The following is a 20,532-nucleotide window of genomic DNA, read 5'->3' as shown; positions in this document are numbered from 1 at the left end:
ATGAACTTGTGGTCATTAGGAGCATTTGATGTAAACCAGGCAGCTGTTAAAAGAGCTGCTGGCCCTAGAGGGAGAGACCAGGAAGCGACAAGCGGACAGGAGAAGGCGGCACAGTGCAGATGTGATGCCGGCGGGGAGAAAGCAGATGGGATTAACATGGCGGTAGGTGTAGGGAGATTTCCTTCAGCTTCACACAGGAGTGACCATTACAGAGAACAGAACAAGCAGCACATTTTCAGCTGCAAAGTACAAGCTGGCTTGTTTTAGATATGAGCTCTGCGGTTTTCCTCACTTTCCTCCCTCTTTCAGATGTTATCACACTGATCTTGCCTAAATCCAGTGTTGCTTTCTCTTTTCTTTCTTTTAAAGTGTGCAGTAGATGCCTCAGTGGGCTGACTTATTTTCTTGTTGACTTTTTTACCCACTTGCCTGCCACGTCGTCTCAGGATGGCCAAAAACAGCTGCTAAATTACTTCAGGCAATCTTGGTGGAAAACATTTTTGATCTCATGCATGGTCTATTTGTGTTGATTTGTTTGACTCCTGCAGTTCCTGTTAATCTTTAATGGGAAATTACCTTTTTCCCTTCTCCTTCCTGCCTTTGCCTGGATTTTCTGTGGTCTCGTTCATATCCCTCGAGATGTTTGTGCAACCAATGAATTAGTTTGTTGCTTTTCATTTCATCGGACGTCGAGCCTTCCTCTTTGGCAGCTGGCCTGCTGTTTAGCTTTAATTTTTTTTTTAAAATAGCAGATGTTACTGTATAGAGCAGTGGGTTTTGTGGGCTTGGGTATCCATTTTCCACTTGAAATTAAAACTGACATTCCTCTTCTTTCAGTTTTTATCACATTTCATAATTGCTCATTTTCAAAGTGGCACTAAGTAACATTTTTTGTGAAGCTCTGAACGGGTGAAGATGAACTTTGGAAGAAACCATTGAAATTTAAGGCAGAACTGTGTTATACACAGTATGTACCATGTAGTGTCTGCGTGTGAGTAGGATAACATCAGGTGTATGGTGAGGTGAATGTGCGTACCGCTCACAGTGCTACAGGATCTCTGATTGTGCACGCTGAAAAGCAGAGAAACAGTCATTCTGAGTAAAACTGCATATTATCCAAATCCTAGAAGCCTGTCAGTCATCAGAGAGGTTTCCTGTTGTGGATCTGTGCCAGACGCTTGCTGTTTGAAACTGTACTAGCATTTGTCACATTTTTTTACCACAATCGATCAATCAATTGCTGTGTGTTTTTTTTTATTTAAAGTGAGTAGGACATAGTTAGAACACAGACTACAGATTTACTGGGTCCATAAAAACAAGTGATGAACAGCGCCACGTGTCTGCAGATTCACTTTCAGTTCTTTGTATCATCATCATTTTTACGTTAATCACTATTCCATCAAAGCTGCAGTTTTTGTCTCATGAGTTTCAATTTGATTAGTCCTTTCATTTAAGAATTCCCCTTTCTGAAGGCCATTATGTGACAAAGCAAATGTCATCCATTGATTTCAGTGAGTGAATGAAAACACCACTGTTTATTTCTGTTCTGCACCAAGCACTTCAAATCGCTAAATCATTGGGTCAATCATCCCACCATTATGCTTCAAATTCCAGATAATCAAAAATGTTGCGTATTTACACAGATGCACTTATTTAACCAGCGTGGGCTGACATCAGTCTGGGTTAGTCACCAGGTCATGCACGTTCTGCAGAATTGGTTCTAGCATCACTGGACAATGAGTTTATTAGGCAGCAAATGGTTGCACCCTTTGACAAATCAATTGATTTTTTATGTGACATCCCTTAGTGGGAGGCATGACATGATGTGCATGCAGTCGTCTATGAACCACATTACAGTTTTCCACCATAGGCATCTATTTATAGCATAGAACTATTTGAAAATGTTTCAACACATTAATATTTACAGCTCAGTATTCTCTGCCAGTGATGGCAAACAGCTCAGTGTGGAGAGAAACAGAAAGTACCTGAAGGCTCTAGAGCCTAAAAGACGACTGTATCTCTTTTCTTTTGTCTGATCATCAGTCACAGTGATTTTGCCGTTTGTGATCTGCTACAAGTGTCACTCTAGAAATGACGTGGTGTTTTGCATATCAGGAAATATGCAGTGTCTCTATCTGGGTGTCCAGTATTAAATTTGGAAGAGGCTTATCACGCTCATCAACCTCAACAACCTCAGTACAGCAATGGTCATCTCCCGTATTCAGAAGTGAACACACAAGCTGCTATCGGTAACTATCATGCTTGATTAGTTGATGCTTAGGATCATAACTATCTGTGTTTGTTAGGAAGATTGTCAAACTGGAATTGCAAGTTGTTGTATAACTTACAGACTCTACTGACTTCACAGTGTGCTTAGATAGCGGGACAACCAGGAAAGGTGACGTAAATCAAGTAGATAAAGATAAGTAATGATTTTACTGTCGACAACTTCTAGGGTGTTAAACCACCAGGTGTTGATGAGATGCAGCCTTCATGTTTTAAATGGCTGAGATAGTCATGTTTCTGATTTAAATATAATTGTGTGAGTGACATTCAAATTAAAATTATTAATTTTAATATTGAAATAAATTGTGCCAATGCAATTTAACATGAGTAACTGAATTCATGCATTTCATAATAAATTCTTTCACCTCTATAGTTATACAATTAACTGAAAATATTCAAGCTATATTTTTAATAACACAGAAGAACTTTGAAGTTCTCCCTCACCTTTGTTGCCAGGAGAGATCTAGTTTTCATGCCGCCTTATCCAGCAGTAACCGTGGATAAACATAGTATATGTCATGTGAAATACTTGTTTTGTTGTTTCTGTAGCCTCACAGGAATATTCAGTGACCCCATTTTATCCTGTTTTCCTCCATCCATAATTGTGGAGCTGTTCTCTGATCAGTAGACGACAAACATCCTGTGAATATTTTACAAGCATGCAAACTCCACTTTGATTCATTCTGCCCCATCATGATCTGTCAGGAAAGAAGTGATATGTTCCAGTCACAAACGGATTCCTAAAAATGCCACAAAAACTAACAACCTTCTCTTGTCTGTCCCTTTTCCAGCTGAGGATGACGGGCTGTGGGAGAACGGCCCTTCATACGAGTGCCGCACGTTACTGTTCAAAGCCATCCACACTTGCTGGAGCGCTGCCTCATGAATCGCAGCTTTGTTCGTATCGGCAAGTGGTTTGTCAAACCCTATGAGAAGGATGAGAAGCCAATCAACAAGAGGGTACGTGTCAAGACCCCTTTGCTGCCCATATGTTTGTGTCATCAAGCTGCGCATGAACATGCTCTTAAATTCTTTGAGGCATGGCATTTCTCTTGTCGCTGTCGCGTGCTTCAATCACTTTAATCAACTGAATGTGAAGCTGCAGTACATGTTTAGCTTGGGGGCTTGGGGCTTCTTGATTCTTTATATCCAACATCAACGAAGTACTTCACCTGTAGTGAAGAAAGTTTGGATTATAATTCACATTTTTTCTTCTAAAGTGGTTCCTGTTCTGAAATAGTTCAACAAGTTAATCATTTGCTGGTTTATCTACTTTGTTCACTGTAAGGCAAACAAACGTGTGGTGTATCAGGCTGTGTATGACTGTGTCCCAAAGAAGGCTGGATTAGAGATCCTGTGGGCCACCATGGGACATTTCTATACGCTACATTACAGCTGTAATATGTGAATTTTATACACACCTGCCTCCTGTTTATGCTCTCCCTTCGAGTGTGTGTTCCAAAAGAGACATATTGCACCTACTCTTAAATATCCGCTGAGCTTAATTTCTTGTGGTTCTTGTGGTCTATGTCTGGGTGTATTGATAAGAGATGGAGGTTTTAGGCTTTTTCAAAGGAGCTTCAGGATAACAGCATTTGTAATGGCGGTGTGGCAGATAGAACTTGTTTGTTTCTCTAACATCAGCAGCAGCACTGTCACCACAAGCAGTGTTCTGACTGTGAAACAAAGCTCAGAAATTCTGTATTTAAATGAGTGTGACAACCAGCTAAGTCACAGCTGTGCGTGTGAGGGAGAGTGTGAGTGAGAGTTATTGTCTTTTGCTGTTATTATGGCGCTGTTGCCACATTCCCCAGTCAGGTGATCATGGGGGCCACACAGCAACCTAATCTGTTTGTGCACAGGTGTGTGCTGGTCACTCTGTCCTGCCAAGAAGTGACTAGAACTCTGTTGTCAGCTTGTTTTTATCATCAGAAAATGAAACAGGAGAGACAGTTTAAAGCACAGACTTTTTCCAGGGCCTTGTATTTATAGAAATGACCCTGGTATGATTTTTATTTGGCACAAAAGTAGGCCAAACGACAAGGCAAAATAATGCTAAAGACTAGATGCTTCTTTTTTAAGCTCCATTCAGGCCATTTTTGAGCTAGACTGCCATTTTAACCAGTGCACTGCCTGTACAGGGCCCCAGTTTAGGGAAAAAACAATGGTCTTTTCCTCTGGAATTCACAGGCCTCCCTCTGTCTCTCTCTCTCTCCCTCCCTCGCCCTTCCTTCTGTAACAGCAGAGTGGGCAGGTTATAAATAGTGGTGCAACCACCCTGAATTTTAGTTGTTGTCAAGAATGTTTTTCCTCTGCCTTTGGTGTGTTCAGTTGTGCCCCAGCCACGCTGGGATTCTGACAAATGAACCACCACAGAACTGGCAGAAATTCACTGGCATCTTGTTGTTTTTTTTTAACTTCCCTGCTGCTTCCCAGACTGCAATCCAACAGTGGAACATTTCCTCAGCTGATATTGTTTTGAAGATTTTCTATTTGTGATTATTAAATCAGCTATAAGGAGTTTGCACGTAATCAGTGTCATGTTAGCTACATCAGTCAACAATACCATTGACTAAGTGGCTGGGTGTGGGGGTGCCTTCTTCGGACATGAGAGCTCCTCTTGCTGTGCTTTTCTCTTTTTAGTAGTATTATTGGACAGTTAGTAGTACTGGTACTGGTTAGTACTGGTTAGCAGTAGGCATAGTGGCATCATTCTCTTATCACCCTCATCGGTAATGTGTAATCTGTGTGTTTGTTGTAGTCTTGTAGCACAGTTGCCCCACTTTTTGCTACTGCATAAAATAATCAATGACCTCTTGCTGACGAATAGTTGTCTTCATTTGCAAATCCTTGTTTTTCATTTGTACATTAAACAAATGTTAACTGTGATATACTAAATGGTTCAACATAAAATAACGCCCATACATTATCTTCATTTAACAGTTATCTACAGGCTAGATATTTGCAGTCAAGTTGGTTTCTCATTGTGTTTCGTATTATTGTTGTGATTTTCAAACTTTCAACCGAAAACTGTGATTAGAGTTTAGAGATGTCTGCAACCAGCTGGCCATTGTAAGCTGCAGTGGTTGAAAGTAGTAGCAGCAGCTCTCTTCTGTACTGGCTCAGCCGTTGTGAGCCGTTGTGATGGTGCAGACTGTTCAAGCATATTAATTGAGCACCACCTGTGCACATGCATTCATACACATTCATCTGTAATTGAATATTATCTGTAATATTCAGTCAGGGTTCTGTTTGAAGATATGGTATCATCTGATACAAAAGATTATCAGCTGTGTTTTTATTGTTTGCTCTGTTGATACTGCATGTATGCTCAAAAGAACACCGCCTGATGATCTAGTACTGTAAACAGAACTACATGTCTGTGGTGTCCAAGGCTGTCTGTGTGTGTTTGCTCAGGAGTATCATAAGCACACACTTCTCTCCCTCCAAGCAAACGGATTCCCTCTTTTATGCTGTGGACTGCTACATTTTGAGGAAAACAAGCACAATGAGATAAACATTTGACAAATTTGGCTCTTGTTACCAGATTGTCTTGCTGGGTTCATTCGTAGCAGATTTCCCCACTACTCAGCTCAAAAGAAGAAGCTGGCAAAACATGTTCAAGCAAACTACAAGTCCTGTTACCTTCGAATTAACCTAGCAAGAAACCATGACCTGGATGACTGAAAACTGTTACAGACATGTTGCCAGATTGGGCTTTTTGCTTGTGAATTTTAACTGGGAAATTCTAAGAATATATCACCATATGTGTCTATTTTGCCTAGACTTCAAGTTCTACATTTAAATACATATATAATGGCACATCCACTTAAGTAACTAATACTGTTCACTCTAGATAAATACTTAAATTGTCTTTCACGCAGAATAGCTCTGATTGCAATGTGGGCTGATTTTAAGAACTGGTTATCGTTCTGGGTGTTGACCCTTTTAATTGTCACCCTGGTTGGAAACGTCCACCACTCGCACTGCCTTCAAAAGCTCACTTTGGGTGTGTTTGTCCTGCAGCTGCCCACAAATCAACCATTGCAGCAGGCTTGTTTCTTTCTTTATTTGTTTTATCTTTCCAGAATATTGTTTCACAGTCCAAAAGGAAAACAGACAACCAACAAGAGCTGCAGACAACCAACAAGAGCTGCTAAATTGAGATCTGCTTATAGTAAACTGTGTGCATCGTCCACAGTCTCTAGTTGGTGGAGGCTGCAGCCATCTGACAGTTCACAATATCAACCCCAGACCTCAGCCTTTGCTGCTGATGTCATCATTCTCCCCCTCCTGCCTTCTTAGGCAGTGAACGACAAATGAATTTCCACAATGTTAATTGTGTGTGTGTGTGCGTGTGTGTGTGTGTGTGTGTGTTTTTACATGTGTATATAAAGGTTTAAGACATGTTTTTGTGCTCTTTGTTTGTTCACAGCCTAAATACATAGCATCTACTGTAAATCCAGCTGGATTATGTCGTGGCAAGGAACAGTAACTGTCTTTGTCTGTACCGGTGGCTCCAATTTGCACGCTTAGTTATGTCTGTGAAGCTTATACAGATAGGTAGACTGGCTGCAGGAAACAGAGAGGGAGATGGACCACATGGGGGCCGAGGGGTGGGTCCTGGTGGTTGTCATGGCAGTGGGGAAATGCACCCTGGGATCCTGTGTTTCCAAGGTGAAGCAGGATGCTTGCACCCGATTGGTCAGCTGCAGGCAGAGTAACTCGTTGACTTGCTGCTAATTGGCTGAGTTACCACAAATCAGCGTGGTACATTATATCCAGCCTGCTTTGATATTTCAATTTGATCAGGACAAAAGAGATATCATTTTCTTTTCCCTGCTTCTTGTATGTGCTGTATTTAAAGCAGCAATTACATCATGTGCATGTCCTCGAACTGAGCTGCAATCAGTGAAGTCTCAGTTCTTCTCTGCTGTGTTTGAATGTTTAATTTGTTGTGCGTTTTTTGTTGTTCTCTGACTCAGAGGATCATTATTAAATCAAGCTTTTATGAAATGAGGCCAGTGAGAACTATCTACATCCAAGTGATTGATAATAAATACATACATAACTGTGTTAGACATTACAAAATATGCCTACAGACACTAACTTATCAAGCACAGCTGTGCTGGTCTGCATGTTGTTGTGCTATGTCTGAGCACATTCTTCCTCCATTGTTTCAATGTTGGGAGGTGAATGTTTGAGTCCTGGTGCGCTGTGGCAGGCGGAAGCAGAGAGCAGCACACTGTTAAGTAGGACAGCACAGGATAAAGGGCCACTGCCTCGAGTCTGGGGCTAAAGCGCTAAATTTATCCCCACCCTACACAGAGCACAACACAACAGTCAGGGAGACGGCCACACAAACATGCACATCGACACACTTGTCAGCCAGTCCACAGGAGGACAGCGCACATAACAGGAAGACGTAGCGCATGTTGTTTATTGAGACTGGTGCCACTTACATACATGTGCAGGATAATTCATCACCTGTGTAAATACACACCCCAACACTCAGCCCCACACACACACACACACACCCTGCCACCCTCCCCTCCGCCCGGACTTCCCTGCAGTTCATCTTTTTAGCAACAGTACCTCTAGGGAGACTGCTTGTGAGATTTCTTGATATATCACGTTGCTGGATTGATCATGTACCTAAGTTAAATATGGCTCTTAAAGGAAAATACAAGTGTTTATAGGTTTGGGCCATTTCCTTAATTGCTGCTGAATTATTATACATTATTAATGGCTTTCTTTCACTTTAATGTTGCTGTTCAGAGTTTTGTGCATTGCTGACTTAATATGTTGCAGTGCGCCAACATACAGCTTTCCTCCTGCAGACTCACATTTGTCATAAGTTGCACCCTCAAGACATATACTAAAATGTGCGCTGACCGCATTGGTTTAAACAAACCATGTAGATGAAGCCTGAGGGAAATAAGTAACCATTTTTGAAAAGAAATTGGTTTTACTTGTGGATAGATTTTTTTTCTTTGATTTCCAGGCAAGCTTTTATGAACAAGGTGTATTATTTAATGACCCAGTTAATGACAGTCGGGTTTGATTAATGTGTCATGACACCATTTACTTCAGTGTCCGAATACCTGCAGTGACCTCACCATGAGGATTATGATATGGGTGGGTGATATTTCCTCTAGTGCTAGCCACAGGCCCTGGGCAAACAAAGAGTGCATCTTTCATCACTGACCGTCTTTTTATGAACTGTAGCACTCCAGAAATGAACAGTGAGCGCAGAAAAGCAGAAGCAAATACTAATCTGTCTTTTATACTATTTCGTGGGGAGACTTGTGTCCTGTAACCTTTGTCTTCCCTCTCCCACCTCCTCTGTACCCCGTACAACACACCTTCCCCCCCCCGCCCCATGTGACCAGAGCCGAAGGCAGAGTACTAGGTCAAGCGAAGGTCTGAAGAAGTCGTCATAGTTAATCCATCAAGCGTCACTGTCACTCCTCCCCTCCTCTTTGTCCTTTTCCAAGTAACTGTGATTCCTATGGCCCTGTCTGTAATCCAGCGGTTAGACAGATGGCCGCATTTAAAGATAATCCCTTGTATGGTGTCAGGCCTTTCACCCCATAGCTATTGACTTCAAGGTGGCCACACAGATGCTTGGCTAAACCTACAATGTTGAACAATTTACTGGAATGTTTTTGCAATGTAAAGCAAACTCCTATGAGTATGTTCATCCAGACAAACCTGTGGCAGCTCTCAGCCGGAATTCACTCCATATGCTTAATGATGAAACCAGGTAATCTGCATTGTTGGGTGGGCTGCACAAATCCTAATCCTTCACATGGGATTAGGTGACTGTGTCTTGATGTTTCATATAGTTTAAACAGACAGCCGCATGCAGGAAGCTTAAACAATTTGGTTTATTCAAGTTTGGAAAAACATTTGGGCCATATATTTACATGAAACAGATGTATCACAGTCATCTGTAAGAAAAAGAAGCATTCAGGTGCATTTTAGCAAAATATCCACATGTAGCCATCTGATAATCCAGTTATATAGTTTGTAGGTGTGTGTGCACATTATACCCAGTGCAATGTACATTTGTCTCAGCAGCAGGTTGTAGGGCATCGTCCTCCTGTTTCATTGAAGTACAACCTTAAACAGGTCATATTTCTCTTATGATAAATGAAGAGAGACGACGAGGCATGTGGATGTTTTTTATTAACTAAAATGTCAGAATGTTAGCATGGAGGTAGTAGTCATGAACAAGTGTTGGAAAGCAGAGGTACTAGTAAAATTTAACTTGGCTGCGTTGACTTTTTAATAATGAAATATGTGAGTTTTTTGTTTTTTCAGCAAGTAGACACTGTTAATTGTGGTCTGAAAACACATCAAACGATCCACTAGTTTGTACAGTTCAAGCTTTTTGTACATGGTTGTAAATGCTCCAAGACCCAAGCCAAGCCAAGTTCCTGTGACCTGCGTGCAGGCTACTGATGAACGTGAAGGGGCTTAGTGCAGATGCCAGTTTTGACCCACACTCACACGTGTCCATCCATGTGTCCATCATTCACTCTGTCACATAATCTCTTTACAATTCCTTTTTTTAAGTTTAAATTCAACCATAACATTGGTTGATGTACTGTCTTTATTTTCTTAGAAAAGAGGGAATACACTGACGATGAGTGGCTCACTCACACAAACAGGAACCAATAGTGCATCACAACGCATTTGCAAATGGATGATGTGAACATGGTAATGAGCATAATTACTGAAAATGCTTTTTTCAGAAGAGCTAACGTATCTGGCTCTGATTTAGTCTGTAGTTTTTAGCCGACAGCAGGTGTATTAGAGGAACCCTGGTGTGCGCACTCGTCTGCATTAGTGTGCAATTGAGCCTAAATAGCGAGGGAGCTGGAATCTGACACGCTGTCAGGGTTATGTCAGTGTTCCTTTTTAGTCGTGTGTGGTTACGATATTCCTCGCACAGGATCCCATTTTGCTCCTTTTATGGCTTCTCCCCCACATTTCTCTCTTCCCTTTAATCTGACATGTGTAAAGAGCTTCACCCTTCTCCGTTAGCAGCAGAGGAAATCAATTCAAAGTCATACAGCTTTGTGTGTATATGTGAATGTGCTAGCCCTAAGAGTTTTAGTTTATTGTTTACTCTTGTGTAAAGTTTGTTCTAAAGCAGAAGCAGGTATGTCTCGCAGGGCATCTTGTGTCTGTTATTTTGGCAGCAGGCAGTGGTGTTGTTTCCTGGCAGTCAGGTGGCTAAACAGTAGGGAAGATTATATCATCCAGGAAATAAATACGCCCACTAATGTGTTTTGATTTACCTTGCTTTTCCGTATTTATCTCTTCTCTGTTATTGGTCTTTTTATGTAATTTCCAAATGTTGTATATACTGTGCTCTGTGTAAGGGATGAGGCAGATGATTATGCCAAACGGAGTTGTTGTTGGAAAACAGCTTTCTTCCTCTTTCCAGGAAAGGAGCGTTAATAACTTGCTGTGCTCTCATGGCACGTCGCTTTACTGCAGCGAATCCACATTATTTATCCACCTTGTGGTTGATAGCTGTTGGAAGCTTTAATTCCGGAAACATGGTTTATTAATTTTGTGTCAGAGAGCCTGCCAGTGACCGGCACATCCTGTCACTGCGGCCGCACACGACCAATCAAAACATGTTTACACATCACAATAACAAGCTACTGCAAATGGCAGATATCCATGAACAAGATGGACCAGAGGTGACAGCTGTGTCCACTAACGTAAATTGGCCAGACTGTCCAGTTAAAGGGAACTCAGAGGGCAGCCCTACATATATGAGGAATGTCACAGCCTTCAGCCGCTTCCCCATATTTCTGTGTATCTTCCTAAATCCTACCTGTCACTTCAGTCTTGTGTGTTCCGTTTGACTTTCAAGTCCCCTTAAATCAATTTTCACATTCTCTTTAGAACTGGTTGCCCGGTTTTATGAATACCTGAAATGAAAAAGTATCTGCATAATCATCAGGGATTCTTTCTAACACTCAGAGCAAATGGGAGTGTCTGTGACATAACTGCAACAATGTTAAGGCTTTTAAAAACAAACATATATCATATCAGACTAGGGCACAGTTTTGTCTGGTGACATTCCAAAGAACTGCAATTCTAAGAAATGACATTCTAACTCTGGCCTTACAGAAGTAAATGAAAATGTCACTAATGCACATGTTAAGAAGGAAAAGACGGCTGGAAAACCAAAACGGATTGATTGGTTGATTGATTGATATTATTGCAATCATGTAAACAACAAAAAACAGTAAAAACAATAATAATAGTAAAAATAAAAATAAGTGAACAGAAAGAAATGAAAGCAACTCACTTTACATGAGAGAAAAGGAGTAAGGAAGAAGTGTAAACTTATCTAATCTGACCCATACTTTCTAATTAAAATCATAACATAACATGTAGCATAACAGTCTGATGTTGTTTTTTTCAGACAACATACCTTTTTCCTTTACAACATATGCACCAATTCCCTGCAGCATTTTCATTCAAATAGCAATGTGCTGCTGGAGACACTATTGTTAATTTCAGTACTCAGTCCATTACACAGTTTTACTCCACAAATGGTGATATGCAAACTTTTCTATGTGAACCTTTAGATTTGACTTCTCTCTTAAAGTCTAACCTTGCCCTTTCATAAAACATTTTCTGAATAAATATTAAATAGCTCTGGCATGATGATGACTGTACTTGGATCCTCTGCACCTTTACATTAACAAGCCACAAACTTATCCCCTTTATGCAGATAACTAACAGATGATGTCCTGAAAGGTTTTCTAGGACAGTAGAAATATCAAAAGTACTCTTCTGTACACTGCTGTGAGTGAAGAAAACAGGTTGTAATGCACATGCCTTTTAAGCAGCCCACCTTGTCACAGTGATATAGGCCTGTCAGTCCTGATCAGCTCCCTACCCCCCTCCGATCTCTACCTGCCACCACACAAGTTTCTGGCCTTTGGCACTTCATTTCCATGACATGCCAGCTGAAGGCAAATATGCCCACCTGCCCTCCTTTGTATGTGGCACTGCTCCAAATCCTCAGCGGATTATTTTATTGTCTCCTTACCCAGCTGAGGGCCATGGGCTATTTGCATGTCAGAGATGGAGCAGGGAGTGTCTCTGGACAATCACAGTAGTCTGTGTGACAGTGTACAGTAGGTTTTGTCAGGAAGGGAGCTATAGAGCTAAAAATCAATTTTTTAATCCAAAAAAACACTGACACACACCACACACCATACCACACCACCCTTCATGCTCACCAGCTGCCGTTGTACTTGGATTTATGTGTCCGATATGCTGAGTCGTAGATGCTGGTGTTGTGGTGAGGCACCGGGTGTTTGTTGTTTGTTGGATTTGTTTACGTCACCTGTGGATCGGTCAGTGAACACTGCTGACAAGCCGTATGAACGGAGGTGATAGCCGCTGGGTCCTGCAGTTTGTTCAGCGCATGCTTTACTTAATCCAGCTCTTTTTGTGCGTGTCAGAGGGTGACGCCCTGGTGAGAAAACATGCTGCTGGCCAAACACCTGTTGACAACATACGACCCACCCAGTTGTAACTCTACAGGACTCCACTGTGATGTTCTGTTGAAAGTTTACGAAGATGTTTGCTGCAACAGTTTTTACAAGATGACATGACCAGAATCATTACATCACTTGTAGATCTTAGAAGGCACATGTATATAGCAGCTATAAACCAATCTTACCCGCACAGAAGTATGATCAGTAAGCCTCTGGATTAATGTAAACAGCTGTTTCTCAAAAAAGCAGTTGGCACTGACAATGACACAACAATCTGCTGTTTTTGAGGAATTTCAATGTGTGTATTTTTATGCAATTCTGCCTGCTGAGCCACAGATGGCAGCCCTCTACCTCAAGCTCACAAGTGCCTTGCAAGCACAGCCGCGTGTGAAAGTGTAGTGTCAGGTTTTCTCTGTCCCTCTCCTCCCCTCTCCCTGACTGCCTGCGGTTCTGTTCAGGTTCACAGAATGTAACTCACCTCATCGCTCTGTGTTGTTGTTCATGTCTCACTCAGTTTCCCTGCCCACCATTGTTGTTCTCTCGCCTCTTTTCCTCCATGTATGTCTTTGGTGACGTCACGTGTTTGTTGCATACGCTTTAATGAATTATCAAAAATAAACCAGAAAATCTACACATTACTGTTCATCATGCTTACAGGATTGTTGGGGAAGGTTAACAAAAATGTCAAATGTGGTGTAGCTGTAAAAACTGAACTTAGAAGTAGGGTTTATTTACACCAAAACTGACTCTCATGCTCACATTTACATGAAGGAAGGAATTTCCATTTATTTACAGGAAGCAAAGGGAAACATTAAATTCAAACTGCCTTTGGAAATCATCATGATCAAACAGCTTGTTGGAATACATGAAGAAATGAAATAGAACAAGCTGATATTTCATTCTTTCTAAGTATTTCTGTTGTGGTTGACATTGACTTTTTACTCTAACTGCTTCTGATTTTTGGAATTTAGGATTTAGGAATTTCAGTGCCGAAGCATGTTCAGGTCATGGTGGCAATATTGTTTATAAAATATAAGGAGATTATTGTGGAATAAAATTAATTGCAATGTTTAACATAACACAACATGTTATTTATTTAGTTTTAGCATGTGTCACTCTAAGGCAAAAGTAAGTGGATGTGTTTTTTAATATTAACATGTTTAGATGCTTCAAAAACAATTGAAATGATTTCTGACTGAAGTACACCAGCATGTTAATAACAGTATTGTTTATTCCTTCAAAAAAAAAAGACAAACGACATCCTGAACTACTCCTCACCGTTTGTGCGCCATCCACAGATTCTTTCCACGCTGTGCTGATGTGTACGCTGCCACATCTGTCTCTGTCCATGCTGCTTTTTGGCGGGCAGGTGAGACAGACGATGCAGTTTAGCCAAAAGAGCCACAACTTTGGTGCAGGAGCAGTCGTTACACACCCCAGAGAACCATGGCGCATCTGATCGGTGCCAGCATGTGGCCTCGTTCCCCGGTTGTCTGTTCACAACCTCACCTGGCTGCTCACCACTGACTTCTTCTTTTTCAGCTGTTTCTATGTACTCCCCCCTGTCTCCTGATATAACAGCTGTGAATAGCTGTTGTTACCCTCCAGCCTTTTATCTGTTAGCAGATTTCTCTGTGAGCATTTGATCAGTTGTTTTTATTTATTTGCTTTTTCATATTAATCTGCTCAATGAATTTCCACATTGTTCAGTGTACTCTTCATAGAATTAATTTTTGAAGGTGAACTGGTTTGAATTTGAACAATACTCTTCATATGTTTTGGACATGGACCCCAGAGAGGTTGAAATAATTGTCCCTGTGCAGGGCCATATGAAGGCAGACAACCATTCATATTCACATATTCTGGATTGAATTCACATGAAATCAATTTGACCTGTGTGTGAACAGGAGGAATGATAGGAATGATCCTGTGTATGAGCAGTCATGTTGGGAAGGGGCCACTGATACTCACCCTCATACAGGGGCCCCCAACCTGCACCGGGATTACAGAGAGTCCCAGACACCTACAGCAACATTTGTATTTGGCTCAGATTCATTATTTGAAACGTTTTATGCTATCACATCACAATATGAACAAAGGTTCGCTCACTGCTGCCTCCTAGCTCTTACTGGGGAAGCGAGGAGTATTAGATCATTGTCTGGGGACTGAGGGGAGCTTGACACTGCATCGTTGGCATTGTCTTCTTGAAGCGATTCTCCCTCTCTCACTCCATGTCTCATTGGTCTTTTCTCTTCTTAATCCTCTGTGGGTTAGGTGTGGGTGAGAGAGAGACTTGGGGAGAGAAGACTGATATTTGCTTAATTAAATCCTCGAAGGAGACAACCCTCTTTGATCCTCTTCCAAGTTCACCATGTTCACTTTCATTTGGTCATTCGTCACTTGCTGTCTCCCGCTCTCACTGTGTTTGTGTGTGAGCGGATAAGACCCAGCTGAAAGAGAGAGGAAAGCCTGCAGACAATGGACAGCATTTTTCACTGTCCCTTTCTTCTCTCTGCCTCTTCCTTGCTTTCCTTTTCTTCTTGAACGTGTCACTTTTGTTGTGAGCTGTTGAGGTCAGACTGGCACAGACAGGCGTTGTCGTAAGCATGAGAGTTAAAGAGAGAGGGAGAGCGAGAGAGAGAAAGAAAGGGTGGGTGGGGGGTGCTTTTGCAGCTGAATGCAGGTAATCCAGGGATTGCTCCAAATTTCACCACAACATGGGATTTTATTTCAGCAATTTTCCTGTTTGTGATTTGTTTCTGTTTGTTTTTCTCTGTGTGTGAATCAGAGGATAAGGATAAACAGTGAAAGTGAAGATAATAGTGTTTAAGTCCTTTGATACATTTTAAAACATCCGCATGACATCTCAGGTGGTTACATGACAGTGAGCTTCAGTCATTAATATTATATTAATTTTTAAAATTAGATTAGTACAGAAATTTAAAATGAACAATAAAATAAAATTAACAAGTTGCTGAATATAAATGAGCACTTGTTAAAATTTGATAATGTTGTTCACTCTTTACTATTTTAAAAATGTGTGTGGTGAACCTGTTTAACTATTTTCTGACATCAGCTGATGCTGATTATTTAAGATCTGCAGCTTGATTAAACTGCAAGCTTTCTGTGCAGCAGCTGTCAGTTGAATGAACAGGGACACTTTGCAAATTGCGACTTTGACAAGAGATCCTTGGAAAAGAAGTAACTGCACATTTGTGTAGTGTCATTTATCTTTAACTTAAGTAACAAAATGAAATGAACAGATTTGGCAGGAAATACACGTCTTTAACATGCAAATTGAAAGATGGGTTTCAGTTTCAAGGTTTTCATTTACTTTTATTTAACTTTTCTAGTATTGGCTTGTTTATTCATAGAAAAAGACACCGTCAGTCTTATCAGGAGTGAAGTTGAAGCGGAGAATGAGTGTGAAGAATGATTCCTTTGTAGCTTTTGAGCAAAAAAAAAGATTTATCTATCTATCTTTTCCTCAAGCGCTTCCTTTTCTTTGAAGACTATGTGACTTGTCCGTTCTGCAGCAAATAACTCATCTCTGTTCGTTTCTCTGGTCCTGTCCTTCACAGCGAGCACCTATCATGCGCCTTCACATTCTTTCTTCATGGTGAGAGCAATGTGTGCACCAGTGTGGAGATCAACCAGCACCAGCCTGTCTACCATCTGACGGAGGAGCACCTTGCTCTGGCTCAGCAGGCATCCAGCCCCTTCCAAGGTGAGTCGTGTGCTAAACCCCAGTGTCTCAGACAACCGAAATATCCAGCTCCCCCATCCTGATGTGTAATAACAGCATGGTCATCTCTCGTGTCACTTGGATTTGAGGAGTCATGATGAGACATGATTCACCTCAAGTTAAAGTTAAAAGTTATTAGTGATATCTGAAATACTGCAGAGACCAATCAGCTGTCCCTGGTTATGTAGGAGGAAATAAGTACGATGTGCAAGGGTTATTGCTGCAAGGTTGCCCATAACTCCTCCTTTCAAAACATACTTGTAACAAAAGGCCAGATGGATTCCAGCTGAAGCCAGCTGACATTTGCATGTTTGTACACATGCCTGTTCATGGACTGGAAGCACTTTGTTGAATAATTTGGCACTTATGAGACTCTCATAGTAGTAGTTCAATAATCATTTTAATAGTTAATGATCACATGGAGTCTGTACTTGATAGATGCTTCCACTTCTCAGTTTCTCAACAGGGCAGGGTGAGTGTCTCTTGACATATCTTAAACACACATGTATACACCGTACACACCGCCACTTCTTTTACTGCATCATCCTGAATGCTAGATTGTGACTTTGAGTCAAACTTAATTGTTCTGGCAATGATAAAAGCATTTGATAGGCCAAAATTTCCCAACATTTGTACATTTTGTACAAATGTACATATGAATAGTAATTTTGCACAGATAAACCTTGAAGCCTTATTGGCTCCGTCTTCTAATGGAAGAACTAGAAAGGAATCTCATTGTAACGAATGCTAGTTTTCCTACCTCAGATGGAAGTTATGTCTCTACTTCTAATTCCAGAAAGCCCAATTAAATCGTCTCATCAGAAAATGTTTAGTTCTGTCAATATTTTTCCACAGATTTCTGTCTGTGATTTGTTTGAGGGGAAAAACCTTTTTCATCTACTTTAGCAGACATTAATCTTCTGGGTTCAAGGACCCAATTTAGCTTGAAATAACTTTTGGCTTTTGTGCAAAGCAAACAACCTGCTTCCCCAAGTGCATTAAGGGAAGTTTCTGAGAGTAGTATAGTTGACTGTTTTTATATTTACTCATACTCAACGTCCTATGTATTGTACAGTATGTAATACTGTTCAATGTAATATTTCAGTACATTTTTTGATGCGTAGTGTCAGTGTGTATGCTTACAGTTGGAATTTGTTGCCAGATAGTAAAAAAAAAAAGACAAACTTGCAGACTAGTTTGGAGCAGAAGAGTGTCTGTGTGTGTATGTGTGTGTGTTCACCGCAATATTCAATAATAATAACTAAATATTAAACTAAATATTAAAATACTAAATATTCACCGCATCACAATATTACTGTTAATATTATTGCGTTTTTTTTTATGCTTAACGAAGATGTTTTCTGTCACCTTACACATATATGAAGGTTTTAGCTGTACTTTTGTCACACTTCTTTTCCAATAAAGTAAGAGTGACACCTGACTGAACATGTTCCTACAACATCTTGTTAAAAATTATTTTTCCACAGTGGAAACAGATGTTGACAGACAATGTGATGGCAATCTTGCATCTTAACAAATCTCATACCCTCCACCAAGGAAGTTGTGATGTTAGCAGATGTTAGCAGATGTTAGCGGGATTATGTAAAAATGAAATCAAATTAAATGGGAATAGCTGTCTTATATTGAAAAACCTTGTTACATTGGTTGCATTGGTGGAAGTCAACAGTCTTTCTGTCAGTGTGAAAGACTAGCCTGTCATTTGTCCTACGTTGTACTTTGTCTCCTTCCAGACAGGAGTTTACTTCCAGACAGGAAGTCTGATTTGTTTGTTTTGGTTGTTCGCTGATATATCAGTAGTAGATCCAATAGTCTCAGGTTATGACCAACTAGTTGTTGATGTGAAATAGAAGGCTGGAGTGTTCTCATTGATCTATGTATATTAGCTAGTATATAATTATTCATCATGACCCAAAAATGTCACCTGCTTCATTAATAGTTGCATTGTATTGCACCGGTTATTTTCTTTAAAGCTCATTGTTTCTTAAAGGCCTTTCTATGCCAACTATGATAATTATATTCATTTTGACTGGAACCATTGGAAAGGAACTGAAGCTTCCCTGGAGGAACCTCAATTTAAGTACTCCAGGTTTATGTCAGCTCAAAGGAAGCAGACGTGTATTTGAAAAACAAGCACAGTGTTATTCTGTGCACAGGTATGTTTTCATTGCCAAAATGAATCTCCTCCTGGCTAACCAAGCGTAGCATCAAAGACGAACTGACTCCCATCCCCCTTGCTCCATCCATCTCTTCCCCTTCCTCCCCTCTTCCCCCCACCTCTGCCAAGCTTGGTTTACTGTGCGGCAGAGCGCTCCAGCAGGCAGACCTCTCCAGGATGTGACCTCATAAAAGGGCGCAGAGTGAATGTAATGAACTCTCAGCCCATTACACTGATCTGAGCACATTTGACATGTCTTCAGGGAGCCAGAGATACACTCAGTCGGGGGTGTGTGTGGGGGGGGTGTGGCAGAGGAAGCCCATTGGGATAATGCAATGGGGAAAATGGTAAACCATTTCCATAATTGTGCTGTATTTGATCTCTCTTCCACAACTGGCCCGGGGTCTCCTGAGTGTGTGTGGGGAACGAAATGCAGAAATAAAAGTGGTTGAATTTAATTAAGGCTAATGTGATCAACCTTATCTGGATGTTGTTGTCCACAGCAACATGAATAACCTTTTTGCTCTTCAGTTCGCTGGGTCATTTTTTGCTGCAGTAGTGCAGAGCCCACTGATATTAAGGGACAGTCAGGTTTCGTGCACAGGCTTTGAAATACTCTGTTGTTTTTAAATTCCACTCTAGTTCATGCGATAGAGTGAAGGATGTTATTTCTCCAGGGACCAAAGAAGAATTAGAAACGCAGCTGGACATTATCTGGCAAACGACTTCCATACCGTGTTACTTATCTTCCTCCAACACCTGCCTGACAGTTAAAAAAAAAATATCCAGTGGATGTGTTGGATTCTGTATATTACATTTTACTTTCAAACCAGTGATTTAAGCGTCAGAGGATTTCTGACAGGAAGCTCACCATTTGTACGCCATAGACTTGAGCTCTAACCACTAAAAGACTACTAATGTATCTCCGCTTCCTCTTCCTACACCTCTCTTTGTATACTCTCATCGTTTGTGCAGCCTCGAAGCTGTTCTCCTGTCCAGTTTGAGAATCAATACCATGGGACAGAGACCATCAGGCGATGGCTATGTGTGTGTGTGTGTAATATTCATATGGTTGGTGTATCTATGTTTGCATTATGCATAGTAGTTAACAGTTGTAGTTGCGTTGGCTGATGGATGGCAGCCTGTTCTATCAGCACACTGATGGGCACCCGTGACTCCCATATGTCTATGCACTGAAGAATGGCCCTTTTTATAAGCTTGTGTTTATGGCCTCTTAGAGGACACCTCGAGCCAATTATGGCAGCGTGGATTGCTCTGTAAGTATTTGGAAAGCCAGGCCGGGATGGCAAGTTCCAGCGGTGTTCCATGAAGGGTCAGAGGCTGGCTGTCAAGGAAAGGAAAACATTTGAATGAGGTGGGACAGGAAGTACTATGGAGGTGTAAAAATGTGGCACATGTGAATGGATCACTGAAAAAACAAACTGAAGAAAAAGTGGGGTGAGACATTTTCTTCCCTTACCCTTCCCTCTCCTATGTTTCTCTCTCAACAGTGATCCTGAGCCCCTTTGGCCTGAATGGGACACTGACCGGCCAGTCGTTCAAGATGTCAGACCCACCCACCCAGAAGCTAATTGAGGAGTGGAATCAGTTCTACCCCATCAGCCCCAGGGCCAAGGAGGGTGTGTCAGAGGAAAAGGTGGAGGACATGGACTGGGAAGATGATTCTCTGGCCTCTGTAGAGGTTCTTGTTGGTCAGTTATTTTAATATCACCACTTACTGATTCTCATGTCATTACATGTTTGAAATGCACTCTTCAACGCTG

General features: G+C 41.1%; 1 protein-coding gene across 1 annotated transcript in view; it reads left to right on the top strand.

The window, feature by feature from the left end:
• Positions 1–3,077: 3,077 nt before the first annotated feature.
• The window catches only part of LOC144741685 (mediator of RNA polymerase II transcription subunit 13-like), a gene marked incomplete at both ends in the record, with an annotated part of 36,262 nt that continues 18,807 nt past the window's right edge, over positions 3,078–20,532 (top strand). The window contains 4 exon segments of the mRNA XM_078624194.1: positions 3,078–3,146; positions 3,149–3,252; positions 16,413–16,554; positions 20,260–20,460. Of these exon segments, the coding sequence (XP_078480320.1) occupies positions 3,078–3,146; positions 3,149–3,252; positions 16,413–16,554; positions 20,260–20,460 (516 nt within the window).

The sequence above is a fragment of the Lampetra planeri genome, unplaced genomic scaffold, assembly GCF_965212315.1.
Source record: "Lampetra planeri unplaced genomic scaffold, kcLamPlan1.2.h2 scaffold_661, whole genome shotgun sequence".
NCBI classification, from domain to species: domain Eukaryota; kingdom Metazoa; phylum Chordata; class Hyperoartia; order Petromyzontiformes; family Petromyzontidae; genus Lampetra; species Lampetra planeri.
Note: the sequence above shows the minus strand (reverse complement) of the source record. Positions and strands in the feature narration are given on the sequence as shown.